Source organism: Cetorhinus maximus, chromosome 10, assembly GCF_964194155.1.
Source record: "Cetorhinus maximus chromosome 10, sCetMax3.hap1.1, whole genome shotgun sequence".
NCBI classification, from domain to species: domain Eukaryota; kingdom Metazoa; phylum Chordata; class Chondrichthyes; order Lamniformes; family Cetorhinidae; genus Cetorhinus; species Cetorhinus maximus.
The window spans coordinates 94901878-94916955 of NC_135888.1; the positions used below are offsets into that span (position 1 = coordinate 94901878).

The 15078-nt window shown below is 46.4% G+C and overlaps 1 protein-coding gene across 1 annotated transcript in view; it reads left to right on the forward strand.

The window, feature by feature from the left end:
- Positions 1–15078, forward strand: part of LOC144685849 (PH and SEC7 domain-containing protein 2-like) — a 225679-nt gene that overhangs the window by 176807 nt on the left and 33794 nt on the right. Inside the window, exons 11-12 of the mRNA XM_078550800.1 lie at positions 2587–2657; positions 8459–8616. Of these exons, the coding sequence (XP_078406926.1) occupies positions 2587–2657; positions 8459–8616 (229 nt within the window). The remainder of the gene's footprint in view (positions 1–2586; positions 2658–8458; positions 8617–15078) is intronic.

Sequence of the window (15078 nt, forward strand, 5' to 3'; positions counted from 1 at the left end):
AATGGAAGAGAGAGGCCAAAGTGAACATAGGCCCCTTAGTGAATGAGGCTGGGGAAGTAATAATGGGGAACTAAGAAATGGCAGAGGAGTTGAATAAATATTTTGCTTCAGTCTTCATGGTAGAAGACACTAATAGCATTCCAAAAATACTAAATAATCAAGGAGCAAAAGTGGGGAAGGAAATAAATGCAATAACTATCACTAGAGAAAAAGCACTAGGGAAACTAATGGGGCTAAAGGCCAATAAGTTCCCTGGACCTGATGGGTTGCATCCTAAGATATTAAAGGGAGTAGCTACAGAGATAGTGGATGCACTGGTAGTAATATTCCAAGAATCCTTAGATTCTGGAAAAGTCCCAGAGGATTGGAGAACAGCCAGTGTAACACCCCTATTCAAAAAGGGAGAGAGACAAAAAACAGGTAACTATAGGCCAGTTAGCTTAACATCTGTCATTGGGAAAAGGTTGGACTCTATTATAAAGGATTTAATAGCAGAGCATTTAGAAATACATAATCTAATCAAGCAGAGTCAGCATGGCTTCATTAAGGGGAAATCATGCCTAAAAAATTTATTAGAATTCTTTGAGGAGGTAACAAGCACGATGGATAAAGGGGAACCAGTAGTTGAAATATATTTGGATTTCCAAAAGGCATTCGATAAGGTACCACACTTAAGGCTACTTAATAAGATGGTGTTGGGTGTAATATATTAGCATGGATAGAGGATTGGCAGAGAGTTGGGATAAGGGGGGCATTTTCGGGATGGCAACCTGTAACTAGTGGAGTGCCACAGGGATCAGTGCTGGGGCCTCAATTATTTAGAATATATATTAATGACTTAGATGAGGGAAATGAATGTAATATGGCCAAATTTGCGGATGACACAAAAATAGATGGGAAGTGGTGAGGATGACACAGGGAGTCTACAGAGGGATATAGACAGGCTGAATGGGTGGGCAAAAACTTGGCAGATGGAATATAATGTGGGAAAATATGAGGTTATGCACTTTGGCAGGGAGAATAGAGGAGCTGAGTATTATTTAAATGCAGAAAGCTGCAGCACAGAGGAAATTGGGGTCCTCGTACATGAATCACAAAAAGCTAGCATGCAAGTTCAACAGGTAATGGGGAAGGCAAATGGAATGTTGGCCTTTATTTCAAAGGGAATAGAGTACAAAAATAGGGAAGTCCTGCTAAAACTGTACAAGGCACTAGTTAGACCACACCTAGAATACTGTGTACAATTTTGGTCCTCTTATCTAAGGAAAGATATACTGGCATTGGAGGCAGTCCAAAGAGGATTCACTAGGTTGACCCCGGGTATGGAGGGATTTTCTTATGAGGAGAGGTTGATTAGGTTGAGCCTGTACTTATTGGAGTTAGAAGAATGAGAGGCGACCTTATTGAAACATATAAGATTCTTCAGGGGCTTGACAGGCTTCAGAGGCTGTTTCCCCTTATGGGAGAGTCTAGGACCAGAGGGCATATTCTCAGAGTAAGGGGACACCCATTTAAAACAGAGACGAGGAGGAATTTCTTCTCTCAGAGGGTAGTCAATCTGTGGAATTCTTTACCGCAGAGGGCTGTGGAGTGTGAGTCGTTAAGTATATTCAAGGCTGAGATAGACAGATTTTTAATCAGTAAGGCAATCAAGGGTTATGGGGAAAAGACAGGAAAGTGGAGTTGAGAATTATCAGATCAGCCATGATCTCATTGAATGGCGGAGCAGACTCAATGGGCCGAATGGCCTACTTCTACTCCTACGTCTTATGGAGTCGCGAATGGTGCTGATCATTGTGCAATCATCAGTGAACATCCCTACATCTGACCTTATGATGGAAGGAAGGTCATTGATGAAGTAGCTGAAGATGGTTGGGCCGAGGACACTACCCTGAGGAACTCCTGCACTGATGTCCTGGAACTGACATGATTGACCTCCAACAACCACACCCATCTTCCTTTGTGCTAGGTATAACTCCAACCAGCAGAGAGTTTTCCCCCTGATTTCGGTTGACTCCAGTTTTGCTAGGGCTCCTTGGTGCCTCACTGGGTCAAATGTTGCCTTCATGTCAAGGGCTGTCACTCTCACCTCACCTATTAATGCCTACTTAAGGGCCTCACCCTGTCGCTGCTGGCATTTACCCAGCGATGGGAGGGGGACTTGCCATATGGGAAGCCTGAAAAGCAAACCGCGGCGGCAGCTCTCGGCAGGCCGGTCTTCCTCCCCAGGGGTCCTTGATCCCAGCGAAGGCTCGCCGCTGCCCAGGTAAGGACCTGTTTAGCATTTAATGCAGTGGGCCCTCCTAAAAAGAGGTGACGCAGGCCTGTCGCCAGCTCTCTAGCTGACAGGCAAAACTCCCGCCACCTCCATTAAATAGCGGCTATGGACTCATGCCCTATATCCCGATTATAATCTCAGTATGATCAAGACATTAGCAATGATTATGAGTGCCTATGTTTGTTCAAAAACATTTTGATTTTATATGTACTATTGATGTTTTTCCAGTAGATCATCAAAATTGATAACGATGCAACAATGTAAGAGCGTATTAATAAATATGACTTAGAATTTCATTTTTCTTTTAGCTCCTAGAGGAAGAAGAGGATGGAAGAAATTTTATGCAGTACTCAAAGGGACTATTCTTTACTTACAAAAGGTAGTGAATGTTTGAAAAAATCTAATTGTCTTTATCAGGGATGAGAAATTTGTGCTGTTTGGTGGAATTCCGAATTTTGGATCACGGAATTCCGCCATTTTAATTTTTTTCAGCCCTTCACCTGGCCTGGAAGAGCCATCACTCAGCCCCTCTCTCTTGAATTGACCACCAATTCTGACCTGGCTTTGACTTGTTTCTGTGATTGGGAGATGCAGAGGCCAGTAGCTGCTGGTCCCTTGTACAGCCTGCAGAGGGCCTTTTTGTGCTGGGCCATCTTGCTGGTGCTGCCTCTGCTTGTGTGAGTTGCTGCTGCCAGACAGGACCGAGAATGGGACCAGGACCGAGAGTGGGATCGGGGCTATGGTGAGGGGAGACCTCGTCGAGAGCAGGAGTTGAGCCACAACCGGGAGTGGGGTCGGGGGCAGGTGAGACTGGGGTTGAGAGCGGGAATGGGTGTGGGAACAGAGTCAAGAGTGGGAGCAGAGCCAAGAGTGGGACCAGAGCCAAGCCCGGTGGGGATAGGAATACTGGGGTCAGAAGCGGGGCCGGGGGCAGTAGAGGGAGCGGTGCTGGCAGTGGGACTGGGACCAGACGTGGGTGGTGGGGAAACTACGGTCAAGAGTGGGGCCAGGAGCGGGAGCACGGTTGAGAACAGGGCCTGGAACGTGGCCAAGAACGGGGCTGGGAGTGGGGCCGAGACCAGGAGAGGTGCCAAGAGCCAGGGTGGGGGCTGAGGTCAGGGCCGAGAACAGGGCAGGAAGCAGGAGCGGAGTAGGGCCGAGAACAGGAGTGGGGCTAGGAGCAGGAGCGGGGCCTGGGGCGAGAGTGGAACAGGGCCGAGAGCGGGAGCGGGGCAGGGAGCAGGAGTGGCGCCCGGGGTGGGAGCCGAGCAGGGCCGAGAGCTGGAGTGGGGCTGGGAGCAGGGCAGGGTGCAGGAGCTGGACCCGGGGCAGGAGCCGAGCAGGGCCGAGAGCTGGAGTGAGGCTGGGAGCAGGGTAGGGTGCAGGAGCAGGGCCCGGGGCAGGAGCCGAGCAGGGCCGAGAGCTGAAGTGGGACCAGGAGCGGTACTGAGTCTGGGGTTTGGGGGAAGACAGGGGTCAAGAGCGGGAGCTCTCCCACATTTGGGCAAGGTGGAGAAACCCAGGTAGTAGGGAGGGTGGAAGAGGTGATGATGGAGAGGGAGGGCATGAGTGTGTGAGTGAAGGAAGGTGGGCTGGGAAGACAGGTGTGTATGGTGGAGAGAGCGAAGCTGATTAAAATGTGTGTGTGTGGGTTGGGGGGCTGAGGGGCTTCACTGAGCCTTTTGTCACCATGGAATATGGAAAGTTTGAATGAAACCTACATTAATACATAAAATAAGAACATTTTTACAAAGTACTTTAAAAGCACAGATTTTCATATTTATGTGATTTATTATTGAATGTTGATCTATAATACATGAATGCTAATAATAACATGCCAAATCTTACTATGCTGTTCTTTTTGTTGTTTTGTTTTTGCTGGCATCTGGGGTTACGTTAATTTTCAAGATTTTTTTTGTATACATAAGTATTCATTCATGGGATGTGGCCATCGCTGGCAAGGCACCCTTTGTTGCCCATCCCTAATGAGAAGATGGTTGAGAGTTAAAATGGGGTCATATTGAAAAATAGTTTACAAAGGACTGCCATAGTCCTTTGCATCACTTTGCATGCATATAACCCAGCAAGTTCTTTTCTGTTGTCAGTATGGACTTCAGCCTTTATTACATGTACTAACTGCATTGAATGCTGAAATGCTGAGGTCACTTTGGTGATTTGATACAAATGTATTGGTCCACAGTCTTGACAGTAATGTAAACAAAGGGAAAATTAATATTTCTACCCACTTGAAGTCTAATAATTCCACCTAGTTAAAGTGGCCTAGAAGCATTTGCATTTCACTACAGATCATAGAAAGTGCCATATTTACATGATTCCTTGTCACAAAAACATGTTAGACCTTTTTGTCTTTGGCCACTTTCACCCCTACTATGTATGCATAATGCATATTAGAACTACAGATAAGAAATAGAAACCTGTAAGCATCTGTTATCCAAACTAAAAGTTACTAGAAGCATGTAATATGATGTATCTGCCTATTGTAATGAGTTGTTTTGTTAAAGTAGCGATAAATGGGGTAGAATTGTCACCTCTTAACACTAGTAACATCAGCAATATCTGGGCAGAATCGACCGAACCAGCACAAAAGATCGGAGAATTTTAAACCGAAGTGAGTTATGCCGATAACCACATCCATTTGTGTTGCCCACATTCGTTTATGCTGGTTTAATATTCAATTTTGCCCAGATCAGGCCCTGCCCACAAAACTGGCCTCGCTGCTACGTCAAAATTATGATATTCTGCTGACTTAGTGATTTGAGACGGCTTCAAATTCAAATTGTGCCCGTTTTCCTGGGCATTCTGTCACTAGTAGGCACATTTTAAAAGTGTTTTTTCAAGTTAAACAATATTTTATTTACTTAGAAACTGACCAGTGTATGCTAATGAAACTATTAAATGGTTCAGTGTAGTTTTATAATGTCATTTTCAGTGATTTTAGATGAGGTTACTCACAGGTGAAGGACGGAACACTTATTAAAAATGTTTGTTTTTGCTGATGAACACATCTTCACCTATGAAACGGTACCATCATACATCAAGGTTTACTTTATAGTGGTCAGGAAAAAAACTCAATTACATTCTATAATACCGCCTGATTGTTCTGGCTCACGAGTGATTTATACTTGTGATTATGCAAATTAATTTAAGCAGGAACTTTAACTGTAACCCAGCCATCGCAATTTTCAAAGCATATTTGCCGGACTTGATTGTGTCCAAAATGAAAACTCTATCCTAATGCATATATGTAGTGTTCTTTACTCTTTTCTGCAATCCACCTGAAATGGGGCAGGATAGTGACAGGGAATGAGCCAAAATCCGGTGGTGAGACCTGCTGCCGCTTCACTGTTTCAATCTGTATTTCCCGCCTTCCATCCTGACATAGAACAATGCTGGACACTCCTTCACCACCCCCGCTTGCAAATGTTGTCATGCCCCGAATCCCAGATTCATTTATTCCCCCATCCACTCGAGTTAATGCTGCTTTCTGAGTCCATTCGAAAGTTAGTAAGATGCTCAGGATAATGGCTGTAGTGGCCATGAGGCCAGAAAATTCCTCCATATAGGCTCTTATAAAGTTAACTGTGTCGGTCTTGGTCTCTGCTGAGGCCTGCAAAACTGCAGCTTCTTCAATCTTTGGGCAATACTCTTCCTTTAAAGCCTCATATGGTGCTGCAGCAGCAGTCTCGCTAATGCACAGCTTTGATTTTTGTGGCCAAACAGTGGAATTTTTTTTCTTTACATTGGGAAACCCCATCAGTATTTCGCCAAAAAAATGCACATGGTTCAGAGGGAGTCAAAGTGGTAGGGAAAGGTCCTGCCTTGCTGCTATTCCTCTTTCCCCCCTCAAAGAGATGAACCTTGTCTGCAATTTCTGGCCTGCCAACAGCAAATTACATTTAAATTAAGCATGCTGATGTCAAATTATTAATCCTTACAGTAAAAACATATATGATGAACAGAGAAAGGAGATTGACAATCAAAAAAACTGAAAATCGAATGAAAACCCCAAATAAATTTATGCTGTACATAATATCAAGCATTGATTCCAATCCTATGTACTGTAGGTGTTATTTTATTTTTAATTGACTTTAATGAGAAAACAAAATGTACAAAATTAACCCTGTCTCTAGGTATATTTTGTGAATATTAGCAGCAAACTAGTTAACATCTTTCATGTATACTGAAATGCATTTCACAAGTAGGAAGATAAAAACATAGGAACAGGATTAGGCCACAAACCCAAGCCTGTTCCATCATTTAGTTATATCATGACTGGTCTGTAACTTAACCTGACTTAGTTCAATACCCTTACCTAACAAAAGTCTTATCAGTCTCATTGTTATTTTTTTCTTATTTGTTCATGGGTTATGGGCGCCACTGGCTAGGCCAGCATTTATTGCCCATCCCTAATTGCCCTCGTTCAGAGGGCATTTAAGAGTCAACCACATTGCTGGTGGGTCTGGAGTCACACATAGGCTAGACCAGGTAAGGACAGCAGATCTTCTTACCTAAAGTACTTTAGTGAACCAGCTGGGTTTTTACAACAATCAGCAATGGTTTCATGATCATCATCAGACTATTAATTGCAGATTTTTATTGAATTCAAATGTCACCAGCTGTAGTGGTAGGATTCAAACCTGGGTCCCTGGAGCATTACCCTGGGCCTCTGGAACATTAGTCCAGTGACAATACCACTACGACACAACCTCCCCTATTGACCTATCTTCAGTAGCTCTCTGAAGGAGAGTGTTTCAGATTTCCACTATCCTTAGTGTGAAGAAGTGCATCCTGGGCCTGGATTTTGTCGGATCTACAGGAGTCTCGCCCACCTGTTGGAGAACTAGCTCCCGTCAGTTCCATTTGGGAGGCCCGATGGATTCAAGTGTCCTTCAGGCATTTAAGTACATGGGCACCATCCAGCCTCCCCTCCAGTTGAGGTCCCTGGTGGCAGAAGTCCCACCTGCTGAGAGCCACCAGCCAATCAGAGGCAAGCCTCTGGCAGCTCCTTATGCCGCCATTGTCAGTGGGAGCTGGTGGCATTGTACCTGCCAGGGGCCCAGGATCTTCATGGGACCCTAGATCAAAGGTGAGTGAAAGTGAGATGGAGATCGCAGGGTGGGGGGTCAGTGGGGAGAGGTTCAGAGGCAAGGGCAGGTGTGTGGCTTTCAGCAGCCGCTCCCCTGCACAATGGCAGCTCCCTTGTTCAGACACAGAGTGCCTGAAATCTGTGCTGCACCTCCTCCAAGGTCAGTATTTACTTCCTGAGGTATGATGCCCATAATTGAACACGGATCTCTAAATGGGATCTAACCAGAGCTTTATATACCTGTAACTTTACTTACACCCCTTTTTTTCCCAGCTCTCTTGAGATAAAGGTCACCATTCCATTAGCTTTTTAAATTAATTTTTTTGTGTCTGTCCACTAGCTTTTTCACCTGAAACTAAAATCAACTAGACTTCATTCAGACGTCATAAGCATCATGTTTCTTCCGGGTTAAAATTCAATGCGGAAAATAGCTGCAGGTGCTATCCTCATAATTTAACTCTTTTAACCCCGCAATCATTCTGGTAAACCTGTGCTGCACCTGCAACATGTTATGCTTAATTTGCCTGACTATCATCAGCTCAAATTATTACTGATAACCAGTTGAGTTTATGCTTTTCAGAATATTTATTGGAAAATTAATGATACATGAGATAAATATTACTGCAAATTAGAAATTTTAGTTGGTGTAATACGCTTTATTCACTGGAAGTAATTTACGTGACTTCAGCAGAAGCATTAAATCTTGGAACACTACTATTAGCCTCATCACTTCCTGGGTTAAGGAATGGGGGAAGAAACAGATTTCTGGTGGGAAGATGGAAATACAATTAGACTGAAATAAGATTCCTCCACGTTATATAGGTGGCTGACAAACGTTCTCTTGATTCAAACCCAATGAATAGCCGGTTGGATAAAGTATTGAAGGACTGTTGGGGCGCATGAGATGAAATAGGGGAATGGCGAGAAAATTTTTAAAAAGAGTGCTTTTATTTTAAACCATATAATAGAATGGAATTGTTTTCATCCTATAATTGCTCGTTTTCTTCTCATCAATTATAATGAACCTTCAAAATATAAAACGTAATTATTCTATTTATCTGTATCTCCTGCAGGATGAATATAAACTAGACAGAGATTTGTCTGAAGTGGATCTGAAAAACGCTATTCGCATACACCATGCATTAGCAACAAAGGCTATTGATTACAGTAAACGGCCCAATGTTCTTAAATTGAAGACAGCAGACTGGAGAGTCTTTCTGTTCCAAGCACCGTAAGAATATTGTACATATCTATTTTAAGCATATATGCTGTATCTTGCACCAAATTTAATTTGGAAATTGATTTTTGTGGCGTTAGTTGTCAGCTAGTGTAACTCGCTAAGTTATTTGTTCATTATCAGCTGGTTGGCTCAGCAAATTTCCTAACACATTTTTCAGAGGCACCAGCTAGGATGATACTACTGAAAAAAGATCCATTGAAACCCACTGAATTGCTGTAAGTTTGTGCTGCAGCATACTGTTTGATAGAGCACCAAACTTTCATAACATGTTTACATTAAATTTGTTTCATAGTTTGGGATTTAAATTCAAGTGTTGATCGAAATCAGCAAGATAAAGTGATACTTAATGTCATTGTATCACAAATCAATCATTGACCGCATCTCTCTTTATAAGCCTGGATGTGGATCTAGATGTCAGTTCCGTTTTAAAATGATTAAATTGGCAAAGCTGGAATCTGAATCAATAAGCGCTATTTCAAAAACTAATAGCTCATGTATATTATTGTCGTAACGCTCATGAAATTTCTATTGAAAACTTGTTGTAAGGATAATATTGTAAACCGTATTGCAAGAATTACACCGGTGAAGAAGTACGCACAATTTAAAGCTCTTAGATATCAAAGACCTCCATTAGTATCCTTCCAGTCTTCAATGTTCTATTGTTTATAAATGGACATAGTGGGATTTGCATTCTAACATGTAGGCCGATTGCAAAACAAGTTTTGCAACTCTGTCAGTTTTACACTTACTTGCAGTGTAGCATCTAAATCGGGGGTGTTTGGTTGGTAGCATTCTTGCATCTCGGCTAGCTTACGGTTCAAATGTGACTATCAGCTTGAACGCATAATTCAAGCTTCAGTACAGCTATCCCTCATTTAGCATTCCTAATGTGTTTGTAAAAATAGCGTGCTAAACAAAAACATGCAAAATGAATATCACTATCCCATAAGAAAACAGGTAATGAGGTTGGATTATGTTCCTGACTTGTAATTTTTACATTAAAAACTTATTGGCTACCTTGAACCTAACTGGACCAAAAATCTCCCTCTTAATATCATACTGTTTCAACTTACCTCCTGCTCATAACTTTGCACCTCAGACTCACCACCTTTCCCACTCGCCTTCTCTCCTGCTCACCATCCCTCCTGCTTGTCGCCTCTCCCGCTCACCGCCTCTCCCGCTCGTCGCCTCTCCCGCTCGCCACCTCTCCTGGCTCACCACCTCTCCCGCTCACCACCTCTCCCGCTCACCGCCTCTCCTGCCTCACCACCTCTCCCGCTCACCGCCTCTCCTGCCTCACCGCCTCTCCTGCCTCACCACCTCTCCCGCTCACCACCTCTCCCGCTCACCGCCTCTCCTGGTTCACCGCCTCTCCTGGCTCACTGCCTCTCCCGCTCACCGCCTCTCCTGCCTCACCGCCTCTCCCGCTCACCGCCTCTCCTGCCTCACCGCCTCTCCCGCTCACCGCCTCTCCTGCCTCACCATCTCTCCCGCTCACCGCCTCTCCCGCTCACCGCCTCTCCCGCTCACCGCCTCTCCCGCTTCACCGCCTCTCCTGCCTCACCGCCTCTCCCGCTCACCGCCTCTCCTGCCTCACCGCCTCTCCTGCCTCACCGCCTCTCCCGCTCACCGCCTCTCCCGCTCACCGCCTCTCCTGCCTCACCGCCTCTCCCGCTCACCGCCTCTCCTGGCTCACCGCCTCTCCCGCTCACCGCCTCTCCTGCCTCACCGCCTCTCCCGTTCACCGCCTCTCCCGTTCACCGCCTCTCCCGCTCACCGCCTCTCCTGCCTCACCGCCTCTCCCGCTCACCGCCTCTTCTGGCTCACCGCCTCTCCTGCCTCACCGCCTCTCCCGCTCACTGCCTCACCGCCTCTCCCGCTCACCGCCTCTCCCGCTCACCGCCTCTCCCGCTCACCGCCTCTCCTGCCTCACCGCCTCTCCCGCTCACCGCCTCTCCCGCTCACTGCCTCACCGCCTCTCCCGCTCACCGCCTCTCCCGCTCACCGCCTCTCCTGGCTCACCGCTTCTCCTGCTCACCTCCTCTCCTGGCTCACCGCCTCTCCCGCTCACCGCCTCTCCCGCTCACCGCCTCTCCTGGCTCACCGCCTCTCCCACTCACCGCCTCTCCTGCCTCACCACCTCTCCCGCTCACCGCCTCTCCTGCCTCACCGCCTCCCCCGCTCACCGCCTCTCCCGCTCACCGCCTCTCCCGCTCACCGCCTCTCCTGCCTCACCGCCTCTCCCGCTCACCGCCTCTCCCGCTCACCGCCTCTCCTGGCTCACCGCCTCTCCCACTCACCGCCTCTCCTGGCTCACCGCCTCTCCCGCTCACCGCCTCTCCCGCTCACCGCCTCTCCTGGCTCACCGCCTCTCCCGCTCGCCACCTCTCCTGACTCGCCGCCTCTCCTGGCTCACCGCCTCTCCTGATCGCCACCTTTTCCGCTCGCCGCCTCTCCCACTCGCTGCCTCTCCTGCCTCACCGCCTCTCCTGGCTCACCGCCTCTCCTGATCGCCACCACTTCTGCTCGCAGCCTTTCCTGGCTCGCCACCCCTCCCATTTGCCATCTCTCCAGCTCGCCACCTCTCCCACTCGGCATCTCTCCTACTTGTCACCTCTCCCGTTTGCCGCCTCTCCAGCTCACCACCTGACTCGCAGCCTCTCCTGCTTATTGCCTCTCCCACTCACTGCCTCCACTGCTCGCCGCCTCTTCCGCTCACCACCTCTTTCAATCGTCACCTCTCCTGACTCGCCGCCTGTCCCACTCGCCGCCTCTTCTGCTCACCGCCTGTCCCGCTCGCCACCTCTCCCGCTCGCCACCTCTCCCGCTCGCTGCCTGTCCCACGCGCCTCCTCTCTGGTTCACCTCCTCTCCTGCTCGCCGCCTCTCCCGCTCGCCGCCTGTCCCACGCGCCTCCTCTCCTACTCACCACCTCTCCCGTTCACCACCTCTCCCGCTCGCCGCCTGTCCGACGCACCTCCTCTCCCGTTCACCACCTCTCCTGCTCACCGCCTGTCCCACGCGCCTCCTCTCCCGTTCACCCCCTCTCCTGCTCGCCGCTTCTCCCATTCACCTCCTCTCCCACTTGCACGCTCCCCCACGCGTCCCCTCTCCTGCTCGCCACCTCTCCCACTCGCCATCTGTCTCGCTCACCATCTCTCCTGCCTGCTGCCTCTCCTGACTTGCTACCTCTCTCACTTGTTGCATCTCCTGCTCGCTGCTTCCCTTCCCGACCCTCCAGCTCACCACCTCTCCTGCTTGCCAACCTTCCTGCTCACCTCTTTCCTCTGGCTCTCCCTCTCGCTCGCTGCTTCCTCCTCCCAAACCCTCACTGTGAGCAAGGGCTCGGGAGAGGGGCAAGGGAGCAAGTAGAGCTGCAAGTGGGAAGGACAGAGCGTGAGGATTGGGGAAGCGGTGAGTGAAAGGGATGGCAAGCTGGAGGGTCAGGGAGGGCAGTAACGAGAGAGGGAGATGGCAAGTTGGGAGGGTCAGGGAGGGAGGTGACAGTGAAAGGGAGGTAAGCGGCAAGCGGGAGATGCAACGAGCCGGAGGGAAGCAGCAATTGGGAGGGTCAGGAAAGGAAGTGACAAGCAGGAGAGGCAGCAGCAAGCTGGAGGATCAGGGAGGGAGACAGCAAGAAGGAAGGTCAGGGAGGGAGGTGGCAAGCAGGAGACGTGGCGAACAGTAGAGGGGGCAAGTGGCAGTTTGTTTTTAAAAAGACTGAGCATGCTAAAACAAAAATGGCAGCAGTGCTATTGGGAACGGTCCCTGAAATGCCAGCTAGCTTACAGTTACATGTATATTAAAATTAGTCCTCAATGATTTAATTTTGTTTTTCACATTTCCCAGTTTTTAAGCCAGTATTGTGATCAGTTAGCCAGCTGCTTATATAAAATGAGATTGCTAGGGGCGTAGTCCTTGTGGAAGTGCATTTAAGGAACCATATAATATGTAGCAGCTACTTGTGACTATTTCTGAATTTCTTTTTTCTTAATTCCTATATATTTGGTCGATACGTTTTGTGCCAAGCGATCTGGCGTGATCATTTTTGTTGGTACATCCATCATTCAACAATGTGAGCTAATTAATGGCTGTATCCCTTTTAATTGAGTGAGTTCATCTAAGAACAAATTTCCAAGCTAAATTAGGCACTACACCACATATCATTGGGAAGGATCTTATGCTCAGCGAGCGGAGGCAGGGCCCATTCGCCAACGTGTAATATGACGCGGGATGACATCCTGACATCACCCCGTGTCATTTCAATTTTCAGGTCGGCAGGGGCGCAGCCGACTCAGCTGCACGCCCGCTGACCTGTCAACGGCCTACTGAAGCCATTGAAAAACTAATTAAGGTAATTAATGGACCTGCCCGTCCAACCACAAGGTTGGCAGGCAAGCTGGGAGCCCTAGCAGACTTCAGAAAAAGTATGAAACCTCATCAACGGGCGGGATGAGGTTTCATGAGGGTAGTTAAATTTTTATTAAACCTTTCAATAAAAGTTGTGGACATGTCCCAACTCATGTCACATGAGGGGACCTGTCAGGGAAATTTTTTTTATCATTCCTATTAAAAATTTTAATTCCGAGCCGATCTCACTGAGGCATCACTTCGCCTCAGGGAGATCTGTGAGCTCTTTCATGCGCATGTGTGAAAGGGCGCACTCCCGGCTGAGGGAATACCCCCCACCCCAGCCCGCACAGGGAGCGCATAGCGCTTCCTGGCGGATGTCACGCTGGGCGGGCCTTAATTGGCCCACCCACGTAAAATGGTGGCCCGCCCGCTCCCGCACCTCCCCCCCGACAGGGGGAAAGTTTCTCCCGTTAAATATAATCTTAAATATCTATCTTTGCCTTTATTTCTCTAATTGGAGGCAAATATAATGGATGAAAAAATTTTAGGTAGATGCTGGGGTAGGCCTTCCAATCGAGCTTCCAATTGAGCATTAGTTGGGTGGGTGAGATGCTTACATTTACTTGACAGTTAATCAAGGGATTCAGCCTCATTCTGATAGTGGGAAAGCTCCAGCTAGTATTGGGCCTGGAGATGCAAGTGCATCGGTGAAAAATAGAAATGGGATGAAGGGCACATTTAAAGAGATATGGCTCATATGGAGATGAAATGATTGGTAGCCTCTAATATTTTTATGTGTATTTCAGCCTTTGCGCAATAAATGTAGCACCAAGAAACTGAAGGCATTACTAACTGTTAACCTCCATGGAAGGCTTCAAGGACTTGACACAACACTCTGTATTTTACTTGTAGTTACTTTATTTAACTACATCTATGATACTACAAATATAGAATTGATTTTCAATGAGTTTCAATGAATTCTGTCTCTGTAATTAGTGCAACACATTTCCTAAAACGTTTATTTTCATGTTTCAATCAATAAGATCTAAATCATGTAAGCACAACAATAAAAATGGATTTTTCAGGATTACAATAGCGCAGCATTTCTTAGGTTACCATTACATGATGAAGTATATTTGAATAACAGTCATAATTCCACAAACACGTTGATATTCAACCAATACCTCTATAGTTAAATTATAGCACAATTGATGTATAGATGCAGTCCAGAACCAGCCTAGTCCATCATTGCTGATGGCAGCAATCTGTCCCCGAATCAGTTTGTTAAAAATTAGTTTTTTGGGCAGCTAAAACTGAGTTCTAAGTATATTGACAATTTGGTGTGTTCTTTGACATGGTCCAACCTGTCACTGTTTGTACTCTTTATTTGTATGTTGCTACCTCTGTTTCTATCTTCCTTCTTAACAAATTTTCTGCACCTGAATCTTCCACCTATACTTTTCATGTTACTTTTCCAAAACCTTACAGTTCCCATTTCCTTTTAACCTTCTAGCATTGAATGATAAATGTTTAAACTTAAATATGCTTAGCTACTGCAATGAAACATTACTTCAGGAAGCCTAATCAATGTTGATCAAAAATCATTAGCTTTTCAAATGTTCAATTTAAATCACTTAAGCACATGAGAATATGTTGATGTCCAGTGAACTTTTTATACAAATGAGAAAAATACATATCCGGTTGATTACTTCTGGTTAAGAATCACTATCCCTCAGGTTTTACAGTTGTATTTTCATCTTGCCTCCTTTCTTGGATTATTTTCATGGTAGCATGCTTTGCTGTAGATAGTGTGTTGCATAGTGCTGCACTTCTCAATAGAGAAATAGCACATAGGACACCGTTTTAAAAAACAAAAATACAAATAGCTGAGTCCAGTCTGAACATTTGCAGTGTGAAGATGTTCCAATAGCATATTGGTTTGATTCTAGCAATGCAACTGAAAAGGCTCTGGGTATGAATGGTTTTCAAATGATTTCAAAATAAACTGGATTTAAAATCTTAAAACCTTTTTGATGCAACATTTGCAAAGTACTTATTTCTTTTCATTTCAGATTTTGGTATTTGAGAAAGAGAGAGAGAG